Source organism: Sylvia atricapilla, chromosome 3, assembly GCF_009819655.1.
Source record: "Sylvia atricapilla isolate bSylAtr1 chromosome 3, bSylAtr1.pri, whole genome shotgun sequence".
Lineage (NCBI taxonomy): Eukaryota > Metazoa > Chordata > Aves > Passeriformes > Sylviidae > Sylvia > Sylvia atricapilla.
Genome location: NC_089142.1, coordinates 83,871,182 through 83,897,331, shown reverse-complemented (window position 1 = coordinate 83,897,331; position 26,150 = coordinate 83,871,182). Strand labels below are relative to the sequence as shown.

Below are 26,150 nucleotides of genomic sequence, written 5' to 3'. Positions count from 1 at the left end.
AAATGTGGTAGCTATTCAGAAAAACTTCCTGTATTGTATGAATTCAGCAATATAACACACATAATAATGAAATGAAAACTTCGGTGCCTAGTATTTCATGCATAAAACAAAATACCTCCTCATAAACTTTTGGTGCTTCAAGCTCCATATCTTCTGGTTCTTCACCAGTTGGTTCAGGCTCGTCCCGTAAAAAATCTACAAAATATGGTTCAGACTGGAGAACTTCACTTAAATCTGCCTCCACATATTCCTCAATTGTTTTATCAATATTTTGTTCAAACCAGACTGTATCTTCGGGTGCATTAAACCTGAAAACAATAAATTAGTGCAAATTTCAAAAAATATGTCTAATTACACAGAGAGAAAATAGGTAACTAAATACTAAAAAAAAAAAAACCAAACCTAAAACAAACAAACAAAAAACCCCACTTGTAACATTTTGAAAGAAAAATTTGTATTAGACAGTACATACTACAGAGTAGTCACAAAAAATGGATCAGGCAACATTCACAAAAATCAAATGCTTCCATACTGTAAAGTAGAATAGTCAGTGACATGAAATATAAAACAAAACAATTTGATTTTCTGACTTTCATCAAGAATGAAACAATGACAGACCATGTAATTTTTCAGATAAAAGAGGATGAAAAGGGGTGAATGCTTTCCCAAATAACCATGGCTAAGTGTGCCTTATCATCTTTCAGCCTGCAGTAGAACAGCATAACTTATGGTATCATAAGACTGCCTATGATACTACAATTAGACAAGGAATAGTGAAAGGAAGGTAGTATATGCCACTACAACCTGACCCCATTCTCAACACTTCTTACACTAGAGCCCATAATTAGCAGACAGGAATACACATTGGGGTTGAGGGGACTAATTAAAGTCTGGAAACATATACATGTAGTGACTACATGTCATTGTGTCAACAACTTTATCTGCTTCCCTTAACAGATTCAATTTGATTTTAATACAGATCAGACCTTTGACTATGCTTATGTTTATCAGTGAAGCAATGAATAAAGCTACCTAGGAGTAACTGACAAATGTAAAAGACAAGAACCACCTATTCCACAGAAGTTAATTCAAACTGTGAATGTTCAAGTACAGAAAAAAAAAAAAAAAGATTTCCATATATTTACTTTTCAGTGATACAACTGAGAGGAAGTAGAACAAATGGGAAGAAGCCAAGTGCTGTGAGTTTTCAAATAAGATAAGCTAAATTGAAGAACTGTTATAGAACAGCCTGTTAGAGAGTTATAGATGTGCATTACATCACTATTGTTAGAGGTCTTTAGTAATGACATCATAATATTAACCACTAGGAAATTTAAAAGTAGCATAAAAACAGGGAATGCATGTTTTTATGCACTCTCTCTCTCTCCTCTCTATTACATAACATATCTGTACAGATACATATCTTCTATGCATTTTTAAATTTACCACAACAAATTAAAAACATATATGAACATATCCAAAAAACATATATGAACATATCAAAAAATGCTCCCAACCTTGGAGCAGAAAATAATACACCGTATGATTCTGTATGATACTTTGCCTTAGTAAGACAAATCCTACCTTTAAATTAAAATTAAACATTTTCCCCCATCTCATATCAACAGCACTCTGTTGCACATAAAAATGTGTAGATATAATTTTTGCCAAATATGTAAGTTTGTATAATATATGACAGTTCAGACAGTTGGAAATTATCAGACCGTTACAAATATCAGCATTGCTAATATTTTGTAGTGGATGGGCTTTCAGTGATCACATGGAAATAACTACTTCAGTCAGCAGAGAAGTCTGGCCTTTGTTTTTATATTCTTGACAGCTGATGGATAAGATTTACTTTTACATTTCCTGCATGCATTTTTGAACTCAGCTTATGCATCTTAGGAGAATGGAGAAAGTGAACAAGATTATGGTTCTATGGGATATTGAAACTGGTGATAACAGCAATCTTCCTTGGCTCTTAAGTTTGTTAAGGCACCTTCTGGGGAAAAAAAATGGGCTCTGTCAGCTGACTCAGAGCTCTGATGAAAGACAATGAGGCATTCTAGAATGGTAATCAAAACTTTTTGACAATGGTCTATGTTTTGTTTGGAATTGTTTCTATTTACTTGAAATTTACTTGAATTTACTTGAAATGGAGGGCAGTTGTTTCATCCATCAGTTTCAGCAGTGTGCAATTTATCTCTAAATTTTATATATCTTGTGGTTTTTTCTGTTTCAGCTGAATATATGCTTAAGTCCACATATCATTATATACTTGGGAGGATCTCACTTTGTCCCTCTTATATTTAAAAAACAGAGATAGAACTCCTTATATTTCTTCTATACTTCTTTCCTTTACATTGACAAGTTAATTGAATAATATGATTAAGGCTGACCCTGCTAGAATACAATGCAATCATTATGTGTTTGTCTTGCCTGCTACCATGCCAAATCATCTTCACCAGACTGCATTTATGTAGATAGCATCTTAAAATACATAAATTCCATTTTATAGTTTTGAAGCTATGTTTAATACCGAAAACATTCTGGTCATGGCAGGTAACGCCTGATCACTTTTCAATTCAAAACCTTTTAGGAGTAACTAAAATCAAAAGCATTCTAAAATGCCTCCATTGTGTCCATGGCAAAATATTTGCCATTCCTTTCACTTTGTGATAGCTTTATAAAATCAATGAAGTGTAAGAAAATAGACACAGCTGTTTCTAAGAGTCAATCTTTAAATTTAATTATTTAAGTATAAAATATTACTTTATAAAAATCATGAATGTTATTCCTCAGGGCATCAGAGTAAGAAAAAAAATTATTAATTATAACTACTCAGAGTAGTAGTGGGTATATGTCAGGTTTTTAGCAGCATCTATAGTGCTACATCTGTAAATTCACAAGAAATTGAAACAAAATTAACAGAAAAATAATACTGGTCTCCAAGACATACAAGTCATAGCCTTATCTGTTTTATTTATATTTTGAAAGAGATTTATAGGAAATGGGCCCATTTTTAGTCATAGGCATGCAATCCTGTTTTTTTTCTGTGAGGAGAGCAAAGCAATTTTAAAATATCCCATATGTATAAATTTAGGAAACCATAAAGTTCTCTTTTCTACAGTGTAATCAGCTGAGTTCAGCCAAAGGAGGGGAAAAAAAGGTAGAACAAAATATATAATATGTAGATATTTTGACGTTCTCCATTCAGTTACCAGATTAATATCAGTGCATATGATATTTGCTGGAATAATACCCCAATGCAGACTGTATGTAAAATAAGATAAAATTTTTCATATTGGCCTAATAAGTTTTATAATATTTAGAAGTTTTACAAATGCAGAAATGAAGTAAATGGCTAAACCTACAAAATATAAAATGCTATAATTATTTTACCTGTCAGCAATTACTCTGGTACATTCATGTTTAAACAATCTTAGGATAACAGTGCTGGTTTTGCACTCTTCTGCCTTTATAGTTAACATTCCTTGCCAAATTCTAGAAAGGTCTCGAAGGTTGAAGATATAGTGGAATTTAGATGGTGTAGGTAACATCTTTGCCTAAAGAGAAACATTGTTAATATTCAAAATCAGCAACACCTAGAAAGAATCAATGACAATAAAATCTATAACTTTATCATTAATAAAACGTACAAATAACAAAAATACTAATTTTCACACATAATGTAGTGGGAAAAATCTTCACAAGAAGTCACCAAGAATACCTAATTGTTTGAAAGCAGTATCTATCACTAAACGTAGAACATCAAGACTTACAACATGTAATTTTTTCATGTGTTGCTCTGGCTCTTTAAATTTAAAATTTTAATTAATAAAGAATATCACTCCCTGTTCCTTAGCTATGGAGATTACAGCTTTTAACACATATTAACATATAGGAATGAATGGACTAATATTTCCATTCATCTGTCTTGTCTGATACTGAACTTGTCTGATACTTTCATCTGATACTTTCACCTGATACTGTCACCTGATACTTTGCAGATTTCATCTTGAAAACATTGTAGCCTATCCTCTGTTTTTATAAATCTTTTTTTTTCTTCTCCTATTTTGCGGGGAGGGGTGGTTTGGTTTTTGTTTGGGTTTTTCTTACAGATAGGATCTTAGGAAATAGTTGCCTAAACTAAACTAATAGTCAGTCTATTCAGAGATAAAACTTTCCTTGAATTTATACCTTTGTCCTCTGCCACAATATTCTTCCTGTTGGGACCAATTTTTCCACCATATCACATACTTCGGAGTTGAATTCTCTACAGGGATGGAAGTATCCATTGGCAATTATACCTGAAAATACAAGAGGCAATAAATAGTTAATCTTGGCTTGTAGGATAGAATAAAGTAGGTCAGGGGCAAGACAAATAGGTGCTTATTTAAAACATTACTTGGTGAAACATAATGTAAAATTACAGATGAAATTATTCTCCCCTGTTTTCTATGGCTTTTCTGAATTGGCATAGAAATATTGAGCAGTAAGTGCTGGGTTTCTGCCATATCCTGTATTGACCAGAGTTATCAGAATTGAGAAATATAGCAAGAGTGCATTTCAGACAGTTCAGAGGTGGAATGTAAACCTAAACAGAAATTGTAGTGATCATAGTCTTCCAGGAAATGTCCTTACTTTCTTAATATTTGTCAAAATTAGAAAGACAAGCATTTAGAGGGTTTCACTTCGATTCCACAGCACTATTTTTGCTATACCACAGCTTCAGTTCTATTACTGGAAGAACTCCAAATTTGCATGATGAAAGTGAGGAAGAAAGCATACTTTTATAAATTTTAGGTCCATTATGAATGGAAATAAATTGTACTAAAGCAAGAGAAAAAAGTACCAAAAATTTTGTCGATGGATGTGTTAGATGGCAATGTACAATTGAATACAGAAAACTGTCTTTTTAAACGCTGGGGAATATCATTACGGCCTCCTCCAGGATGTATCATTGCTGCTATTATTTGTACGTCTACAATTGTAAGGAAGTCTCCGGGTTTATCCAAGTTGTACATTCCTCTCATTTCCATCATCTGACGGACAATTTCATTTGTTATCTGTAAATTTATGTAAGTTGCACAAATTAGAAATTCATGCAAGAAAAGAAGAAAATTGGTTATGATGATTTAACTTCTTTTTGTAATTCCACTAAGCCATAGAGAGATATTGCTACCTTAATTTAAAAACATATTAAACTACCTTCCTTAGTCACATGGAAGATCTTGGTTTATATGATTTCAAATGGCAGGAAAATTGTTTCAGAGCTCTACTGCCATATAATGCTAAGAAAATGTGTTCATTTTCTTTTGAACTAAACAAAATTAAAGAAATTAATTGTGGGAAAATTTGTTTTGTTCCTTGTTTTGCTGCTAGAAATTCAGCTATAGATGTTCCAGCTGTGCTTTTCAGCTCGCTCTTGGGCCTCCTTTGAAGCAAAACAACTGATTCTTTCTTTTGTGCTTCTTTTAGAAGGGTTATTCACTCTTCATTCCACTCTACAGCTCCATAGTTTGCCCCATAGCAAGTACTCCAACGATATTCAGCAAGCCTTATGTAGGTGCTCACATTCCCCACCAAAACCAACATAGTATGTGGCATGTCACTAATCACAAACCAATATTCCATCAAAAACATGGTTTGAGCCATGTCTTGGGGCCATAATGCAAGACCTGGTGGAGCCTTGAACTTTTCATATCCTTTATTCCTCTCTCCAAGGTATTTGCCTTTCTCTTGGCAGAAATTTATTTTTTGGTGCTCTCAGATTAATGCCATTCTGAAATTGATAATATGCTACTTTAGTACGGTGCTGATTTTTCTTTAGTCTTAAAAAAAACAAGGAAGTGGTGATTATGTAAAATATGGAATTCTTATATTACACGTCTTAACAGTAAATTTAATTTGCTCTCTTTTTTTGTGTGAGTCAGTGTACCAAAATTTTAAAGCATTTCCAATAATTAAAAGTTAATTAAAATATTTAAGAAGTCCACTGATTCCCATGTATATATATATAAAAAGCACAAAAATTTGAGAATAAGCAGTAAATATTAAAAAACTTTACCTGATCTCCCCATTCATTAATAAATGGCATATTGATATCATCAATAAAGATAGTCATCTTTCTGCCCCCAGGAGGTCCATAAGTACTTCCAACACGTTTGTCCACATAACTCTCTATTGTCCTCTAAAAAGGTAAAGAAAGTTCTCATTTTATATGTAAAGCAACAATATTTAAAAGACATTGTTGAAAAACCTGCTACAGCACTCAGCCAATGATTCTCTTTTTGTTAGCAGTTTCATCTTTAATTCTAGTATTAAGTAACCCAGTTCCTAAGGAATCCAACTCCTGTCCTGCAATCCACCTCTGACTATCAGAGGTTTTTAAAAAGTTTCCAAACTTAGAAATTATTATTTCATAATCAGCATTATCATTTCCCTAACTAATATCACTTGTTTAATATTTGCAATACAACTGCAGAATACAGAAGCAACTTAGATTCCCTTAATTATGATTTCCCAAGTGTCTTGTGAGGGATGTAATGCAAAATTTTAATATTTTGGTGGCAAGAAGAGGATGCAATAAACAAGTAAGATTGATATATAACTGAAATGTTTCTTTAAAGTTCTGCAGCTCTACAGTGTTTCTAAAGGTACATGAACAACGGCAGAAAAAAAGTCTTACAAGATGGTACCAGATTCTTTCCTTAGACAAGTAATGTTTTCTCTATAAAAGCACAAATGTGCTGTCATAAAGATAAAAGTATTAATAGTTTTATCTATTTTTGAAACAGAAAATAGACACACCTTTTGTCCAATGTTTTTGTCCCATTTTTACAACAGGACATTGATGAGTATTTTAAGATACAGATATACAGAGAATATGTGTTTAAGGTGAAAAAGAGAAATTGATAAGTGATTATAGAAGAAATCAAGATCTTTGTAGCATGTCTAATGCATCCAAAATCACACAGCCTTTCAAATACCGTCAGAATGGTGATTCAAATAAAAAAAAAAAATCCTGAGTGTAACTCTTTCAAGCGATTAGAAGCTTTTCTGCTACATCTCTCCATTGGAAACCAGCAGGGTGAACCACGCCTTGAGCTAACTCTCTACTAAGGGAGCCCCTCCTCTGAGGTGCTGCAGGACTGCAGCAGAGACAGGACACACTAAGGTCCTCTCACACACCCTCTGAACCAGAGATGAGCAAGTCTGGGATTTGTTTCCAAGAATGATCTAAGGAACTATAATGTGCTTAGTAAAGGACCCTGGGACAGAGATACTGACTGTTCAACAAGCCTTGCATGCATGAAAGGATGGCTGCCTTATTCTGCCTCATTTTGATACAAACCATGACCAGAGATCATGCACATAAGAATACCTGCTGGGAAAAACTCAGGAGCCATTCTGTGAGCCTGGAATTTTTTTTAAAAATAGGTGTCTAATCTATTATTTTTCACCATTTCTTAATAACATTTACGTTCATTTCTTTAAAAAGATGCCTGACTGGAAGGGAGTTTGTAAGGTCTATTCCACAAATAGATTTTTCAATCAAGAAATATTCAAAAAATATGTTTTTCCTATTAGAGGCTCATCACCATGAATTCATTGCATTGAATTGGTAATGAAGCAAATTTAACATAAAGAATCCCATCCTAACAAACAAGTAATATCAAATCATACCACAGTGTTATAAAATATCCTTTCAATGTCTTGAAAAACTAAGTATAGCATTTTTTTCTATTTATTTGGATTTTTCCAGTTACATTGGAAAAGAGAAATTTCTACAAAGTTGTCATGCTAGTGTTCTTTAAAGATTGATTTTCTGAAACTGTAGTTGCTCCTGAGTTGAGGAAAAATAAAATTATCTAAAGGTTGAAATCTGTTCTTTATTTAAGAAAAATTGAAATTAACACTTTATACCAAAGAATCAGAAAAAAACTCTAAGTATAAACAAAAATCTAAAAAGAAAATCAAAGGTCTTTCGCAAAAAAATTTGATTCTTAGAATTCCAAAATGAAAAACCATACAGCAATCATGAATATATGTATCTCTATGTGAGTGGGTATATTTAACTCTGATATGCAAAAATTATCTTTACTAGAATTTTCTGAAATGTTCAAGTGACTTAAACAAAAAAGATCCTTTAGAATTTAATTCTAAATGACTTACGATTAGAATTAAGTACCCTTATACACTTAGCAAGGAAATGGTAGGCAGTATTGTTTAAAATCTATATTTTTACCTGAAACATAAATGGTTCTGTGGCAGACGAAAAGTTCAGACTTTTTGACAAATGCTCTTCTGGATCATATCTCTTCATATATCCCTTAATCATGACTGTCTTTGCAGTCCCCTGCTCTCCTATGAGCAAAACAGCCTGTAACAAATATTTAAACCACATAAGTAATATCAAAACTTATATTTATATATGCATAACAGACCTATTTTTGAGAAAAGAATAGTTTTTGCATCTATTTTTAAATCCTACAATTTTGATAGCTATTTCTTGTCTCCAGATGAACTGAGTGTTTTTCATCCCACATAGATTCTCCAAGAAATCTCCTTGCAGAATTAAAAGGGAAAGGAAGAAACAAGAATGTGCTAGAGGATTTTCTTCTAGTTGCCAAATTTCTTCTAGTTTCCAACACGTCTGCTGCAACAGTCTCTTTTACTGGGTGGCCCTAAGGTGGCTTTCTGTAAATTCCTTCCTTTATATTTTAAAGTTTTGTTCATGCACAAAAATAATTAGAGAGGATCCATGTTAAGAAAATAAAAATAAAGCAATATAATGATGCACCTGTGAAGCAATAACTAGAGACAATGACTAGCAGGTGAAGAACAAGTGTAACATCTAGTTACTTTTTAAGTAGATTTTTACTTATTTTATATGGTAGATATGTACTAAAATATGTAATCCTGTACTTACTTTCTTTTGTTTTGCAATTGTGTTTATCAAAAACTGAGTTCTGGTATTATCAACATTTGGAACCAGAATAGATGCATAATCTGGGACATGATCTGTTGGATAAACAAATTCCTGAACTCTATTACTCCAATGCTCCCAGACACCTGAAATTATTAAAAAAAAACATAATAGTCTGATCATGTTCATTATGTTCAATATTTCCTTAGTAAAATAATTTTTAAAATAGATATTATGGGTAGATTGTTACAAAGTATCAAAAGGGATAAATTTTCTCTAATCTGTCTAAAATGCACCTAACAAAGGCCATTCTTAGTCATGACCTGTAATTAATCTACAATCCTTCTAAATGTAGACATATTTATTGAATTTATATATTCTTATCTAAATAAAAACCCTAAAGAATGTTCACCTAGAAATTACTTCTCACACCACTGGTGAAAAATTACAGAACATGGCAATATGGATTGCATATACATACACTAAATCAATGTGTTGGCAAAAAAAAATGATCTGGATACAAGAGAAATTAATTTTCTCAGAAGAGAACATACTCTGTCATGACAGTAAGATTTTTGTGACAATGGTTGCCTGTTCTATTTAAACTAAAAAAATGTTCTAGAAAATAGCACACTATTCAAAATATCAATAATCAAAATATTTCAATATTCTTATAATTCTATAGCCTTTCAGATTTATGACCAATTATTAGACAGGAGTAAAAATTACTAAGCAAAATTAAAATCAGATGTTATTCCTTTAACAAAAACTACCACCTGAAAGAAAATTAAGCATAAAATAATACTAAGCTAAACTAAACCAGCCTAAGCACAAATTATGTACAAATTGTAGGCTGGCTAAATTAATAGAAAAGTAATTTGCAAAAAGGAAATTAAAAAAAAAAAGTTAGCAATGAGCACTCTGTGTCTCATCTCTGACTTCTCACATCTACAGATGTTCTGGTTCTACACTGTCAAAAACCCTCAATTCATAGGACTGCATAAAAAGGACTAAAGCAGTAACAGTTTTAAAATGAGAGTTTAAAAAATAATTTTGGGTTTTCTTACCACGATCACTAACATAAAACTCATACATCGTCTGATTGCTGCCACGGGGGATTTTTGGTAAGTCTAATTTATTATCATGAGCTCTGATGAAGGCTTCAAGTTTATCTCGACTGTCCAGCTCTAGAAGGGCACCCAAACTCCACATTATTGCAAAGTTGAACAATTTATGCAGAAGTTGTGTAGCTGACACACCACGTTCTTCTTTCGCTGGAATCAAGCCCTCCAGAAGATTAATAGACTGAAAATATTGGAAAATATGCATTTAGAAAATATTACATAATCACTTTTTATATACCTATATATGTATGCACACGCATTATTTATATGTATTCAAAATTTAAATCAATACAGATTACAAAAAAACACCAAACATAAAATTCAGATCAACAAACTCAATAAAATTTATTAAAAATAGCTATATAAAAAGCAAAAAAAAATTCAAATTTACTTAGGTAATTTGATCATAAGTTATCCTTTAAAATGTGCCTACAAAACAAATGTCATTTATGAGCTAGGGTAACAAAACAGCTTTTTAAGGGATTTTTATATTATTCAGAATCCCAAGAATAGGTGAAGCCTAGCCATTTCTTTCCATTTTTAAGCATGGAAGAATTTTCAGCATCTGTCTGATACATTTATCTCAATTATGGTACAATTTATGTATCTATCACACTAACTTCTACATTTTCATCTTTTTAAAAATAGATGAAATTATTCTATTATGTGATTGCTTCACTTTGTTTCTAAGGAACTAGAATACAGATTCTAGAAAAATAGGTACTAGTTATCTACAATTCTGTGATGTTGCTTATGGATTTGGATGTTTGACTGTCTTAGGCAATCCCATTTGTACTCTCCTTCTATACAAGGCAGTGTACAGCGTATTGTTTCAAAATATGTCTTTTTCACAGTGAAACAGATTTTCAGTCAGCTCTTGGAATTAGTACTCTTTATGCTGTCTTGCATCTCATACTTGGAGTGGGAAGTAATACAGTAATACAGTAATAGTTCTAAAGTTTGCCCAGCATCTCATTTGCAACAGTGGCCAAAAGTAGAGAAGAGTGAAAGAAAAAGATATCTCTTGGCTTATGGTGGTGCTGGGATAGTACTTCCTGTTGGTACCCTCTTCGGCTTATGTCTTTTTGAACAATACACACTATTTCTGCTTTTATTATCCCATGTGGTTTTTTCCACCCTGGAAATAGCAAGCCTGGCCTTGAGCCTACATAAACTTTTATTGTCTATTACAACGTTTGGCAAGATGTCTCACAGGTCTGCTATTCATGGCATTGAACAGTTTGTTTTCTTCCTGTGTGAACTCCTTCATGCTTATCTTCACTGAATTTCATTTGCCATTTTATTACCTATTTATTCAATCTCATAAAGTCTGTCCACAGTTCTTCATGGTTAGTTGTTTTGTCCTTAATACCCTGAATAATCTTGTATCGTCAATAAATTTCTTCACCTAAAACTTTTCCAAGTTGTTTTTGAATATTTTGAACAGCACTGATCCCAGCAAAGGTGCCTCAGGATCTTTGAGTGATAACCTCTGTCCTTCCTAACAACTGATAATCCAGTCACACATTTCCCATATTCCAATCCATCTACAAATGAAACTCCTATCTTCTGCTGTGACTATTTAGCATCCATGCAAATGCCTGGTAAAGAATGATGTCAAACACCTTTGATCCTTCATGCAGACTATAATCAATCAGATCTCCTTTAGCTACAAGTTTACTGACTTTTCCAATAGGCTCATAAGGCAGGATAACTCTAAACAAAAAACTAGTGTTGAATTTCCTAAGGTAAATTAGATTTGTCTACCTAATGAGGTGGGCCAGAGGATGCACAAAGAGTTAGAAAGTCAGTGGAAATTACAAGGAGGAAGGCAAAGGTGAGTTCAGATTTATATGAAACCATTATAAAGTACGTGAATAGGCAACTTAAATTGTGAATGCTAACAAGTGGCACATAATCAGGTAAACGTGCATGTTTGGTTGAACATCCAAAACTCAGCTTTGGAACTCAAATACAAGTCTTTGATGCAACTGCTTTGATTTGGTTGTAATTTTTGAAAATGCATGAACTAAACAGAAGCAGCATGTCCTGAATCCTACAACTGCTAAAGAGACATAAGACCCAGCCAACAAATAGATTGATAAGGTACAGGACTTCTGCAGAGACCTTTTATGGCAAGGAAGGGATTTTAAGGTACAAGTAGGGTAAAAACCTCTGACGTTACTGGCTCGTAGATAGAACAAGCATGGAGGCCTGCTAAGAGTTATTTACTCAGTCATGGATACAACAGAAATTACTAGAGATTTTTATTCACACAAAGAAACACTCAATACAGCTTAAATCAGAGAAATATTTCCCTGATCAAGCAGCATGAATTGACTGCACTGACTTATTGACACTACCTAACAAGTGCTAATCAAAAATAACAGGAATTTTTGATCACAGGAAAAATCTTCTATGAAGACTAGATCAGTTCAGTCAGAGGTTTCACAGATTAAGAAAAGAAGAAAAATAACACCTCTCTAAGAAATGTTGTGCATTGAACATCATAAAATGATTAGTTCAGTAGTTTCTGTCTGGGGACTTTAATTCTAAAGATACTCGAATTTGATACTGCACAGTTAAGCTCTCCAGTATTTACGGTGGCTAATAGTTTGCAGTAAAATACTTCACAATCTAGAAAATCTGAAAGTAACTCTCTAATGAACAGCAAAAAGAGATTGGGTGCAAATTTGGTAGTTTAATATTAAACTGGAGTACTATCCAAAATATTACCTTGTCTAGACTCTTGTTCAAGGGCACCACTGAATTTTTTATGAGTGTGTCAAAATAAAAGGGAGATTACACGGACAAATGGAAAGTCTGGAAACTTAGAATCTGCAGATGACAACAGACTCATAAACAAATCAGCTGGAGATATGCAGTACAGGACTGACAGTCTTGCAAAATCTGCCAAACACATATTTATATTATTAATAAATCACTGCTATAGTTTGGATTCCACTCAAGGTAGGATAGGAAAGGAGAAGCAAAAATTACTACATTGACCTTGAAAGAGCTGATGGACAGAATTACACCTATTACATCTGAAGACATATAGAATTATTCTCTCTCTCTGCTGACACTGCCAGTAGAGATATAGTGATCCTTACCACAGTATTTTGGTAGTAAAAGAACCAAAATGAATCAACTAGCTTATTAAATACATGCTTCTGGAAATTTACTGAAGTCTGCAAATTCCAGTCATCAGAAGACTAGCCTAGGTATGAAGTAATACAGAGGAGAAATATTTTCTTCTGCACATCTTCACACTTCCTCTTATATTGCCCAAGAAATAAATATTGATTTTAAGCTTTTCTCTGTCAAGAGACAATATTTTCAAATTAAATTTTATGGCTATCAAATGTTCTCCTTGCTATTTCTTCACTTTTATTATTGTCAGCCAATCCATACAGACTCATGCAGTTTCTGTTTTACCTGCATAATGTAGTTACATTCCAGGAGCTCCATTTTGGGGTTAAGGTTTAGTTTCATATATGTATATGCTGGTTCAAAGATTCTGTCATACAAACTTTGCAAAACTTCAGCTTCTTGAGCACTGCGTTTTTTCAGCCATGCCTGCAAAACACACCCACAGTAATGTTCTGTATAAAATGTATAGCAAGGTATAAGAAGGAGCTGACAGCAATAATTATCTTACCTGCAATATTGGTCTCCAGCTGAGGACAGAAGAACTGATGAAGACCATACCCATTCGAGAAACTGTTGCTGGAGAGGCATTCTCGATGTTGTGGACCTCAAATAACAGTTTACATGAAGGAGACATAGGAATTCTATCTCCATTTGCAAGAGTGAGGGTCTTGTTATCATCCAAAACTGAATTTAAATTCTCAATCCAGATTGCATCTACAGGACCATCTAAAACCAGAAACACATTTTCACCTGGAAAATAATCAAAACAGAGATAGTTCATATCACATTGCAGAAAAAAACCCAAGAAAATAAGTGTACAAAAGATGGTTTGGAACCTAAACATCATATAAAAATTGATTTTAATTATTGTAATTTCTGCCCTCTACATGGGTACTCATTGCTGAATAAATTGCATTTTTTAACAATTGGTAGCAAATGAGGGAGCAAATATACTTTTAGAGTGTTGAATATTCATTACCTTGGCTGGCTACCAGGTACAAACTGCGCTACTCTCTCCCTACCCTCCCTCAACAGGACAGAAGGATAGAATACAGTGAAAATGTTTGTGGGTTGAGATAAAGACTGGGAGATCACTTGACAGCTGTCATGGGCAAAACAGAGTCAAATTGGATAACATTTTATTGCAAATTAACATACATATGGATGATGAGAAGCAACGACAAACACAACTTCACCCCACTCCTTTTTCTTTCTCCAGATTCAACCTTTCTTCACAACCTAATCAAACTCTTCCTCCATCCTCCTCCTGCCCCAACCCTACCCCAGCAGCACAGGGAGGTTAGGGAATTTAGTATTTTGTTGCTAAAATAAGGGTTCTTTGAGCAACTAAACAAAAGACATTGAATATTCACAGGTCCCTCTCAAGTTAAGGAAAGATATGCTCACTCCTCTGTTCTCAAAATCCGGTTATTGTTCTTACACTTTGAAATGTAAACATGGATGTAAATACTTAAGTTTTGGGAATTAAATTTTAGAATTTTGGCTTCATTTGGGATATAGAGATTTTCTAATAGAGTAAACATATGCATTTACAATGTAAGAAAATCAACTGTCTTTTAAAATTAACATCATTCTAGAAAGGTTTCCTGGAAAGAATTTCCTTTCTTTAATATATTTATTTTTTCAGATACAAATGAAACACTGTGAAAAGGAATTTCAGTATGCCAGTCCTAAATTACTGAAACATAAATATGTGCAATCAATGCATGCAAAACCATAAAAACAACATTATTATAAAGACAGTGTGATTAGAGCATGTTAATCTAATTTATAATTTATCAGCTTCCAAGTAACACATCTACACTGTAAAAATGAAATGGCAAGAAAATGATAATTTTTTTAATGTATAAACACTACTGAAATAATTAATCCTTAAACTGGTGTCCTTTCTTAAGTGGTGTAATGTCATCTCATATGTTCTCCATAGTTTTCCTCAAGAGGAACATTTGTGAATTCAATATGCTTTTTTCAATATATAATTCGAGATACTTTTCTATGACATCAAATGAAAAGTATTTACATACCCTTTTTGGTTTTCAGTGTTTTCCTCCACAGAGTAGAAAATATTCCGTCTGTCCAGTCATTAGTTGCAGCATCTAGTTTTCCAAACATCTGAGGAGCAGTAATCGCTTTGGGGTTCATGCGCATTTCCCTATGGGGTTGGCCACACTCTGTGAGTGCTCTCATTAATATAGTTATGACCATTGTTTTTCCAGATCCGCTAGGTCCAAGTGTCATCAACCCATGACGCACTAGATTAGTTTCATACAACTATTAAAAAAATCAAAATAAAATGTTTCCATTTAAAAACCAAAATAAAAATAAATACATGCTTTAGAAAGATTTTTGCTTGCACTTACTAGTGATTAAGATTTATTAAACATACAAGTTATATGCCCAGGATTGAATTTAGCATGCATTTGCTGAATTACAGTGTTTTGTGGAAGAGTACATATTTTCAGTTCCTAATCTTCTGAACTCTAAGCAAGTTTACTATAAGTGGTTCACAGAACTAAACTTTTTAAAGCAGGTGAAATAGTTTAATGAGATTTGAAAAAGAGTTTTCTGTATTATTCAAAAGGAAAAATTAACAGTAGCAAAATATTAATGCCACAGAAGTATGATTAATTACTACAGTCCTGAAATTCCTGAGTATATGAAACAAACATAGGGACTGCACTTTCTCCAGAACTGCACATGAGTTTAGTTTCAGGGGAGTTCTCTACTGAATTTTCTATTTGTCTTTTAATATTAGCATTAGACTTGCTGTGGAGGTGTCAGTCTGCCTATACAAGTATGAAGGAACTGAATGGCATCAAACAGTGTTAGTTCCTCCTGAGTGCCAAAATCTTGTAAGATGAAGCATATACAGTTCTTCCTCTACAAGCTGAATAAAGGCTTGTATCAGTCCAGGATGAAGATCTACACGCACTATTCCAGCTGGTGGATGGGGTCCGCCGCTTGGGACCCAGAGAGCCACAGCCACCCCAAAGGATGTCTCGCTAGAAACAGCTCCTTGGGGGGTCAGGGCGCTCCTCAGCTGGCAGAGGGGCTTCTCAGCAGCGGGCAGAGCAGAGATTTTTCAGCTCAGTGATTTCAGCATTCAGTGATTTCAGCTCAGTGCTCTCAGCTCATGCCCTTGTGAGTTTGCCCCTCTTTTAGCCGGCCGTGGTGAGAGAGAGAGAGGTCTCGTATGGAATTTCCCCAGGTGGTACTTTATTGAGAGGGTACCAGCAAAAGGGATCCAGGGACAAGGAACCTCTCCCAACCAGAGGAAACCCAGGGGTTTTTATGGGACACCAGGGTGGGAGGAAAAGGGTACAGAACCAATCAATTGTAACAGATCTACATAAAATCCCGAGGGGGCTTGTGGGTCTCCGGACAGGTCGCCGTGGCTAGGAGGTTTGTCTTTGTCTTAGGGGCTCTGGGTGAAGTTGCGAAATTCTTCCTTGACTCCTCAGCTTGGCTCCCTTCAGGGCAGAGCAGCCGGGGCTCCGCCCACCCCCACAACGCACCACAGTGCAAGTCCCTTGCATTGGTCTTAGTATAGCACACACACAACCTTCAGTTTTTCCCACATTCAGTGTGCAGGTTCTTGGGCAAGACAGTGATCTAGCCACTAACACATTGTTCTGACTCCTGATTGTGAAGAATGTTTAAGGAAGAAAGTTCTACCTGAATAAGCTTAAGATTCCATGGTGGATGGTTCACCAATCCTGCTTCTTCAACCTGATGAGCCACTGCAGCCTGAAGCTCATCATAGGTACTGCTGTCCAACTGCAACCCCGGGAAGAGATCATTGATAAGACTGAGAAACAAAGGCTCATCTTCATCTATCTGAAACAAAAAAATGTTATTATATGTTTTAAGGATGGTTATCCAAAGAATGTTTCCAAATCAAAATTAGTCTCTGTTATAAAAGAAAAAGCAGTAACAACATACTTTCTAGATATAGATGCTTACAGACAGCCAACAGGAAAAATAGCATTTTGAAAATGCAATAAAGAAGCGATGCAATAGGGAAATTCAGAACTGAAAGAATTTTCCAACTGAGTAGACAGTGGAGTCTATTTGTAAAATTGATTTATAAACCATTTGCAGCATGTATTGGAAAGAACATCCTATCTGGAAAGAAATCTCTGAAAGTTTGATTTAGTGGACATTCATGATTCAATTTACTTATGGTACAGTGGTCAGTCTGTGCATAAGTCAGGACACTGAAAGTCACTTGCAGAGGTAAGCCACTATTAATCTACTTTAACCTTTGCATAATGAACACTCTTTACAAGTCTAATGAACTTTGTGCTGTTTAATAACATGAAAGTTAGCATGTCTCAATTCTTAAAGAAAATAATGTTTGACATTTTTTCTGATCTCAAACAACCATGATGTATCTATTAGGCTTGCCTCTACATGGTGCTAAAGTGTTAAATTAGATTCTTACCAGCTTAGAAAGATTCATATCTCTTAACCCTCTCATGACAATACTTAATTCACCTTCAGTTGGCCTGGCTCTCTTTTGAGCCCCAAGAGTCCTCAGTACTGAAAGAATATTCCTCAGACCAAAGTCATAATGGACCTAAAAAGTGGAAGAAGTCTTATGTATCAGTAACAAGTTCTCTAACTTTATTTCATCAATATATCAAGCTTTACTTGCATACTGTAGAGTACAGTAGTCCTGCCTGGAAAAGGTAGCTAAAATAGAAATTGTTGCTGTTGTTTAGAAATTGTTCTGTTCAAATAAATGAAGGATACTAAAGCTGTTTTCAGGAAAATGCATGTGTGCTATAAGGTTTTTCTTTCTTAATTTAAATTTAATTGATTTCACCATTTATCATGCCATATAGAAAAAACTGTATGGCTCTGAATAGCAGGGTTCTAAAAAAATAATAGTTCCATTCTAAACCACGTCTTTTCAACTAAGGCATCTTAAAGTACAGACTTCAGATCAAGGCAGTGCTACAGGAACATGAACAACTTAAATCAAACTAGACTTTTCTCCTATGGCTTCCAGTTTCCAATTTCCAACTACTTATCCTAGCCTTAGATAATTCTTACAGAAAAATTATATGACTGGGATAATTTTTGTCTGACTGGCATGTTTAGGCAGAAAACCTCATGCACTTGCAGCTAACTAAAAAGCATAACTTTTAACAAAAAAAGGTGTACATACTCATGAATTAATGTAGCAATTTATTCACAAATTTTATAGAGGTATTTGTTTAAATTACATTTAAAGTACTTCAATATTTTGTAAAAGGCACAGAAGTGATGTTTCAGAAACAATCTGCATAACCCAAAAAGTAGGAGGTATTACTATGTAAATACAAAGACAAAGGAAATACATAACATTACCTGCTTAGTGAGCTGCTCCTCACAAAGTTTATAAAGAACAAAGAATTTCTTAGCCAAGACCACATTATCAATAAATCCATAACTTGCAAGTTTAACCCTTATAATTATCTGAAATACAAATATTTGTAAAAATTCTATTAGTTTCTCCTAAAGGCAGGGCAGCAAATTAAAATACATTTTTTCCTTTCAGTTCAGTCAGGAATTATACCTGTCTATCTGGAACCATCATTGCAACACTTCTAAACTGAACTTTGAGATTTTCTGGTAGTTCTTGACGTCCAGCATATCCAGGATTCTAAATAAGAAAACACAATGTGTCATTATTATATGCAATAGTCAAAATAGGCTCCTTTTTATTGTTCAATAGAAATAAATACATGTATAAATAGGGCAGTTTGAAATAATGCCTATCAATTACTGTAATTTTAATCTCCCATGAAGTAATCTTGGATTGCCATCTGCCTCGGCACTAGGAAACATTCACTTTAAAATTTCCTGGCCATGAGATTACAGGAAACAGTGCTGTGAAGCCTCAAAAATCCTATGGCAATAAGACAGCATATTCCGAAAGTTAATATTCTGAGAGGTCAAAGAATTTTTACATATCCATGTAGGTACCCATTACTCAAGACCTGTGTGCCTGAAAAATATCTTTCTTATATCTCCTTCTTTAAGTAAATGTTCTTTTTCTCTGCCCTCCCTACAGTATCTTTCTTCTTATTAATACTGTTGAAGTATTAATACTATTAAGCTACTAATATGTTGATATTATTAAAACATTTGTGAATTATTAATGCATTATTATCAGCATTATGAAAGATATGGTAGTACAGCATATTAGTGTTTGGTCCTCTCAGTGAGCACAGAGAATTCTGCAAGTTTGGTCAAACTCTTAGTCTGCATGGTGAATAGCAATACAGCAATGAAGGGACATCATTATGAACCCTTTCAATAATATTAAAGTCAAAATGAAGGCATGCCATTCATGAATAATAATTTTATTTATGTATTGTGCACTTCAATCTATTTCTATAGTGACATTATTTTATTATTGAAACCAGTTCTTTTCACCTTGTCACTTAACCTCTATGTAGTATAAATTGTCACTTGTTTCAAGCTATTACTACACTCACCATAGTTAGGAAAATTCCAAACTCTGGATTTAAATCTACACAGTCTCCATCAGAAAATATGAACTGCTTTCTTTTTTCTTTTCTTGCTGTTAAAATAATATAGATTTGTTGTGCTGCTACTGACAAGACAGGCAACTCGATTCGATTGAATTCATCAAAACATCCCCAAGATCCAGACTGTGCAAGACCTAAAACAGGGAAAGAAAAAAATATTATCTCTTGTCCTTAATGCATATTTGAATACCCGAGCTAAATTACTTTTCCTGCAAGTAATTAAATCATATTTGTTTTATTTATTGCCCTGTGGTCAAGGCCTATCTTCCTCCAATCCACGTGACTATTTTGGTATCTGTCTGAATTAATATTAGCTGATTTATACAAAATGCTTAAAAGTGAATCAAAATCTGAAAAAATATTTTGATAATTTTTGGCATTTGGTAAATATTTTTATAGATCATTCTGTGAATGTAGCCTTTTATTGTAGAGCACCATTCAATTATTGCAAAAAGCTGAACTGTTAGTCTAAAAAATTCAAAATAAGTGACTTAGAGCTACAAAACATTAGTCCTAAATGTCACCAAAAAATTGTCACTGTTTTTATTTTACCATTTGAAGCCCCCACTAAACAAGTTTCTCATGTAATAGTACAGGACATTAACAACATTCGAAGTATGGATATGTCTACGAAAGAAAGAGAGAAACCCATAGAAAGAAAAATAAATTAAAAGAGAAATCTAGAAGTACTATATTAATAACAAGAATATTTTTGGTACAGGATTATTTTCCCAGTTGCCTAATTTCTGTTTGGAAAGGTAACATGTATGCAGTAGCACCTAACAGAATTGTTTTTTGTTTCACAATGTTTTATAAGAAAGTTTCTAAGATCATTTTATCTCAAATGATATTAAAGTACCAGCAAGCCATGCTTTTCTTTCATGTATACTGAAAGCTTGCAATTTAATTGTGAATGATTTGTGCAAGTCATTCAGGGTTTATTCATGTTGCACAGTTAAGGCTAAATCACTTTAAAGACATTCTGCATTGAATTTTGTCACTCAAAGATTTTCTAAAATCCTAATGACTTTCAAATGGGCGATATGTTTATAAACCCGCAGCTTCAGCCACTTTTATGCCTCTTGAGTCCCAATATATACAACACAAACATGAGTTGACAGAAATCTCGTGAAGTTGAAGTCCCTTACTTAGACCAGAATAAGTAAGACATATCCATGCAGGAGTACAAGCTCTGTGTTGACTGGGTTGCAAGGCAGATTTGCAGATTTTGCTGTTCCATTTAACAACTAATTACGCATGAGTCAGAACTATGCCCCTATAGCAAGGGAAGGCAGCTGCAGACTGGGAAAGAGCACGGCCTGCAGGGTGAAGCATACCACTGTTCACCTCTACTCTGCACAGATAGCAGCTGGAGTACCATGCTCACTTTGGGGTTTCCCAGTAGGGGAGAGACATTGATATATTTGCAAGAGTGCACCAAGGGACTGCTGTGGTGGTCAGTGGCTGGAGGCGGGACATGACACAGTGGCAGAGACTGAGAGAACAGCATGTGTTGAGCCTGAAGAGAAAGCAAAAGGAAAGGCTTATTGCTGTTGACAACTAGATAATAGGAGGCACCGAGAAACTGGAGGCAGCCTTGTTTCAGAGGTGCAGAGGAAGAAGAGTAGACAATGGACCCATGTTTCAATCTGCAAGATTCCAAGCCAGAGGAAGTATAAAAAATGTGATAACGAGAATAACCAAAACACTTGAGCAGAGGTGTTGCACAACCTGGACCATCCCTGGAGACAGCCAAAACCCAACATGAATATGGTACTGAGTGAGCACCCTGCTCTATCTGCACCTGCTAAATGACCTGTGGAAGTCTCTTCTATCCTACAGGAAGAAATCTTACCTTTGAAAATCCTGCCCAAACCTCTGAAGTCCATTTGATCAGAGCAGTTAAAGACTACTACGTATTTTCCCAGAGCCTTTCCCATGTCTTTCGTTGTTTCTGTTTTACCAGTTCCAGCTGGTCCTGCTGGAGCTCCTCCCATGTTCATTCCCAAAGCTTGCGCTAAAGTTATATAGCACCTACAAATATTAATTGAGGTTAATCTATTAAATTATATGAAAGATATAAGTGTGTATATATAAAATACAGATCAAGTTATGCAAGAGATTCTACAGCCCCTATGTTGAAATGCTACTTCTTTATAAAGCAGTTTCATGGATTTCAGTGCAAGAAGTTCAGAGAGATAAAAGTAAGAAAATTTAGCATCTCAATGTTACTTAATAAAAAAACAATAAAACGAAAGAAACAAACCCTGGTGTTAACAAGCTAAAAAATCAATGCCCATCCCATAAAGATATTTCTCATTAACTTTTCTGGCAGCTAGAAAGAGCATATTCTGCTGTTGAATTCTGCTATATCGCCATATTCTGCAGCAGCCTAATCTGTACACATTTAATTTTGTTACTTTTGACTAAATCCTCAAGTGTGAAAGAATAAGGACATATAGATGGCCAATTCTCCCATTATGGGTAAGAAATAAATACAAATCTAGGAAAAAAATAACCCTAAGCTTTACCTCTTCTTTTAAAAGTCTTAAAAGGTCTAGATTACAGTTTTACTTATATGTGAGCCTTAGCTATGATTTTTATGCATGGCAAAGTATAGAAGGGTAATACTAAAGGACGTAAGCAATGGAGTATTCTTCACTGTCAAATCAACATAGTTTGGACACATTCTTACTGAGGTATTCCTGGTTTTAATCCATAGTTGAACAGCATTTTATAACTAACTGATTCCTCAATTTAGTTTGAATCACTGTAATTTATTACACCAAACTTGCACTTCAGGAACTTTCTTGCTTTCTATACAATACGAAACTCTGAAGAGACAGGAAGGCTTTATCTCTACCCCAAGATTGAAGTAGAATGGCAGAGTTTAACAATTTTACATCAAAAATACTCAGTTGCTGAGGGCAATACAGTTCTCTGCAGAAATCTACTGAACTGTCCATACTGTCACAACAGCAGCTCCACCCCTTCTGGAGAAATAAAGATATTTAAACCTCATAGAAGCACATACACCACATAGATATCAAAGTAAATCGTTGTAGGTTGGAAGTTGCTTTTATTTCTTGAGATCTTTTTGTAAATGAAGTATCTCTTGATCTTATATTTTCTCATTTGGTTAAAAGTGACATCTCAAGAAAGAATCTAATGGAGAAAGAATTTGGACAAGGGAGGAAGCAAAGAAATTCCCAAGATGAGAATTAAATACAGTTTTTTGTTAAGCCATATTTGAAACAAAATTATCATTTACTTGCCTGGCTATAGGAAGGTGAGTGCATACTGCTTTTCCTTTGACTTTAAAAGAAGCCACGGAATCTTTAAAGAATCTCTTATTACAAAATTTGAAATAGTTGACTGGATCTTCTCTTCAGTATACTGCTAAACTATATGGTACTATATTACCTTAAAACAATGAATTTCTCTTACTAAATGCTCTTTTTAAGACTGGGCAGTGATAAAGGAATTAGTAAGTATACAGATTAGCGAGACTATATTTTACCTTTTCTAAAGGAGTATATTAAGCAAATGTATGAGAATGTGTTCAGGAATGATATAGTCTACACAGGACTCAACTCAGATCATATCTCTTTAAAGATAAATGTTAAATGAACACTATAGATACTGAAAGTATTTATCTATAATTAGTTTTCTAACCTGTCTGTAAGAGGTGTTATAACCAGACGATCAGTGCAACCCAGAAATTCATTTTGGTAAACAAAATCAACATCTGTAATTGCTACGATGACTTGATCATAATCCTCTTTATAGTAGAATCTAGACTGCTTTAACCACTCAAAATCAGTTGGTGTTCTGATGTTCATTTTTACCTTAAAATAAAGTAAATATGTTATAACCAAGCATCTACACTTATTGCCTTTACCAACCATGATAAAATGCTTATTTGTATGTGAATAATGAGTGATTACTCAGATTAAATTTCCTGTGTAGGTAAACTTTAATACAATAAGTATGACATAACATGTTCAGATGTATGCTAAACTGATATTAAAAAGCATCCTGATTGCTTAACCCAGTCATCTGTGTTATCAAATAAATCTTAAACTGCTTTGGTAGGGTATTTCCAAGTGAGAAATGCAAATAGCACACTGCCACATCCACCAAACACATTGCAACAAAGGGCGTGATGAGGAAAGGGCATGATGAGGAAAGTACGTGACAGGCAGAGAAGCAAATGCTGTATAATCTAAAAATCCTCTGGAAATATGTGAGGGACAGTGTTGAAGGATCCCATTCCTCAAAGAATAAAGGAACAGTAACAATTTAGCACAGACTCAAAAGTTCAACTGTAGGATTGCAACTATCTGCTGATTTGAGTAGGCTTTTTGTTCATTTTTGTTCTATGTATTCTCCTCAGGAACATGTAGCCATGGGCCAACTGTGATTCTGTTAAGTCATGAGGAAACGATGTTTCAATTACAACACCCTCAGCAGTCTCAGTTTCTTAAATTATGCAAGTGAGAGTAGTACAACTGTTTTTCAAAGGAAGGAAATGGTTTGTTTTGTCTACCAAAAAATACTCTATAGGAAGACATGGAAAATTAAAATATTCTAAGAAAAGTGTAAACATTTGGCAAAAAAATTAGTTGACAGAACTACTTAATGTTATTCTAGTTTAAGCAAAATTGTATTATTTTTTACAGTGGTGATGTTATGGACATCTTTCTCGTATATATGCATACACATTTAAGTGTAGCTACCACATATAAGAAAGAGTATTATGACAGAAAATGCATTTAGTTGCCAGAAATCAAAATCTATACTTTACCAAATCATCAAAAATATCACGCTGATGCACATGAATGGTAATAAGTGTTTCAAATTTCACTCTCTCAAACTTGGAAAGATCTTCCGTGGTCTGGCCAATCAATGTGTTCAGAATATCTAGAAATCTAGCATTGGTTACATCCATGATTTTTTTGTCGTCCTTAGCATTGCGTAGAGCTTCTTCTCCATCACGTGTCCACAATATTTGAATTCCCAGTAATCCAACCTAAAAATGTAATGCATGAAAAATATACAAACTAATCACTTGTTGAACTCTACCTGTGTTACACAAGGCTTAGTTATAACAGGAATGATAAATTATGGTGTAGACACTTCCAAAATATCACTAGATCTAACATGAATCTATCTCACCAGGACACCATGCTTGAATTAACTGACTCTGCTGCACAACCTGCTGAGAAAGCATTTAAAAATTTTACAAACATTTGTCACGCAGTGAGATACACTCCCACTAAGGACTAGTGTCAGTTTCCCTTTTAATCCTTTAGAGGACTCCAGTAATACATACCTAAACTGGCTGGGGGGGGGAAGGGGAGGGGGGGGTGGTGTGTGTGGAGATGACCTTCTGAAAATTTTCCATTGCCAATTTGTAACTAATTAAAGAACATTAAATTTCTGCGAATCTTCACTGAAAATGGTATGGCTTGCCTTCTAACATTCTGTCATGACTGGAGCACAGCCAAGAGCACATTAAACTAAAGTTATTTTGCTTTCAAATAAATTTAAAGAGTTATAAGATGTACATAAATTACTGTCTCAGATTGGTTTTGATTTACAATACCCACAACAAAAAAGACAAATAGGCACTGTATCCTTTTATTACCTGCATTACCCACATTTTTATATCCACAAAGCATCAAGCCCTAAAAATTTTACTCTACATCTCTTTCTACTTTTCTGGCTTCCTATGCCTGTAGTGAGCTCATGGTTACCGACTTAAGTGCATTAGAAGATAGCCTGATGATTTTAAATGGTAAGCTATCATAGGTAGAGTCTAAAAAAATTTAGAATCACCAGTTAGTCAAAGGAAAACAGAAAATAAATAAAATAAATATTTGGATATGACTATTTCATGCTATCTATAACATCAGCTTCTGAGTCAGGAAAAAGGCAGTTTAAAGAAAACATTTAATTTGTCATTATTTTGCCTAATTTCTTCTCTCTTTTGTAACACAGTTTTTCTTTGTAAAAATTATTGGCCAAATCCTTCCAACATAAACAATTTTTTGATCATAAGAACTTAGCAAGATGTGAGAAAAGATCTTTACAGGTGGTAATAAAGCCACATCAAAATGCCTGACATGAAAGAAGACAGTCCTTATTTGTTTAAGACAGTGAAAAATTTCAAATAAACACTTCTGTAACAATACCGCATAACATCGTAAATAGAGCTTTAGGAAAATTCTATTAAATATTTAAATGTATTGATTTTTTTGAAAATAGCAACATACTGGCCCATTTTAGTATCTACAGAATTTTTATTCAAAATTACAACCAGCACTGTACCAGTCAGCAAATTACAGTTTCAGAATTCATGTGGGATGGGAAACA

At 34.2% G+C, this 26,150-nt stretch overlaps 1 protein-coding gene across 1 annotated transcript in view; it reads right to left on the bottom strand.

The window, feature by feature from the left end:
• DNAH8 (dynein axonemal heavy chain 8) overlaps positions 1-26,150 on the bottom strand; it is a 119,279-nt gene that overhangs the window by 44,021 nt on the left and 49,108 nt on the right. The window contains exons 41-59 of the mRNA XM_066316029.1: positions 24,580-24,804; positions 23,448-23,620; positions 21,628-21,806; positions 19,719-19,906; positions 18,794-18,880; positions 18,586-18,693; positions 17,675-17,809; positions 16,906-17,067; positions 15,255-15,501; positions 13,718-13,959; positions 13,495-13,635; positions 10,000-10,237; positions 8,936-9,078; positions 8,252-8,386; positions 6,071-6,193; positions 4,856-5,069; positions 4,201-4,310; positions 3,403-3,566; positions 116-308 (exon numbers count right to left, since the gene is read on the bottom strand). Of these exons, the coding sequence (XP_066172126.1) occupies positions 116-308; positions 3,403-3,566; positions 4,201-4,310; positions 4,856-5,069; positions 6,071-6,193; positions 8,252-8,386; positions 8,936-9,078; positions 10,000-10,237; positions 13,495-13,635; positions 13,718-13,959; positions 15,255-15,501; positions 16,906-17,067; positions 17,675-17,809; positions 18,586-18,693; positions 18,794-18,880; positions 19,719-19,906; positions 21,628-21,806; positions 23,448-23,620; positions 24,580-24,804 (3,207 nt within the window). The remainder of the gene's footprint in view (positions 1-115; positions 309-3,402; positions 3,567-4,200; positions 4,311-4,855; positions 5,070-6,070; positions 6,194-8,251; positions 8,387-8,935; positions 9,079-9,999; positions 10,238-13,494; positions 13,636-13,717; positions 13,960-15,254; positions 15,502-16,905; positions 17,068-17,674; positions 17,810-18,585; positions 18,694-18,793; positions 18,881-19,718; positions 19,907-21,627; positions 21,807-23,447; positions 23,621-24,579; positions 24,805-26,150) is intronic.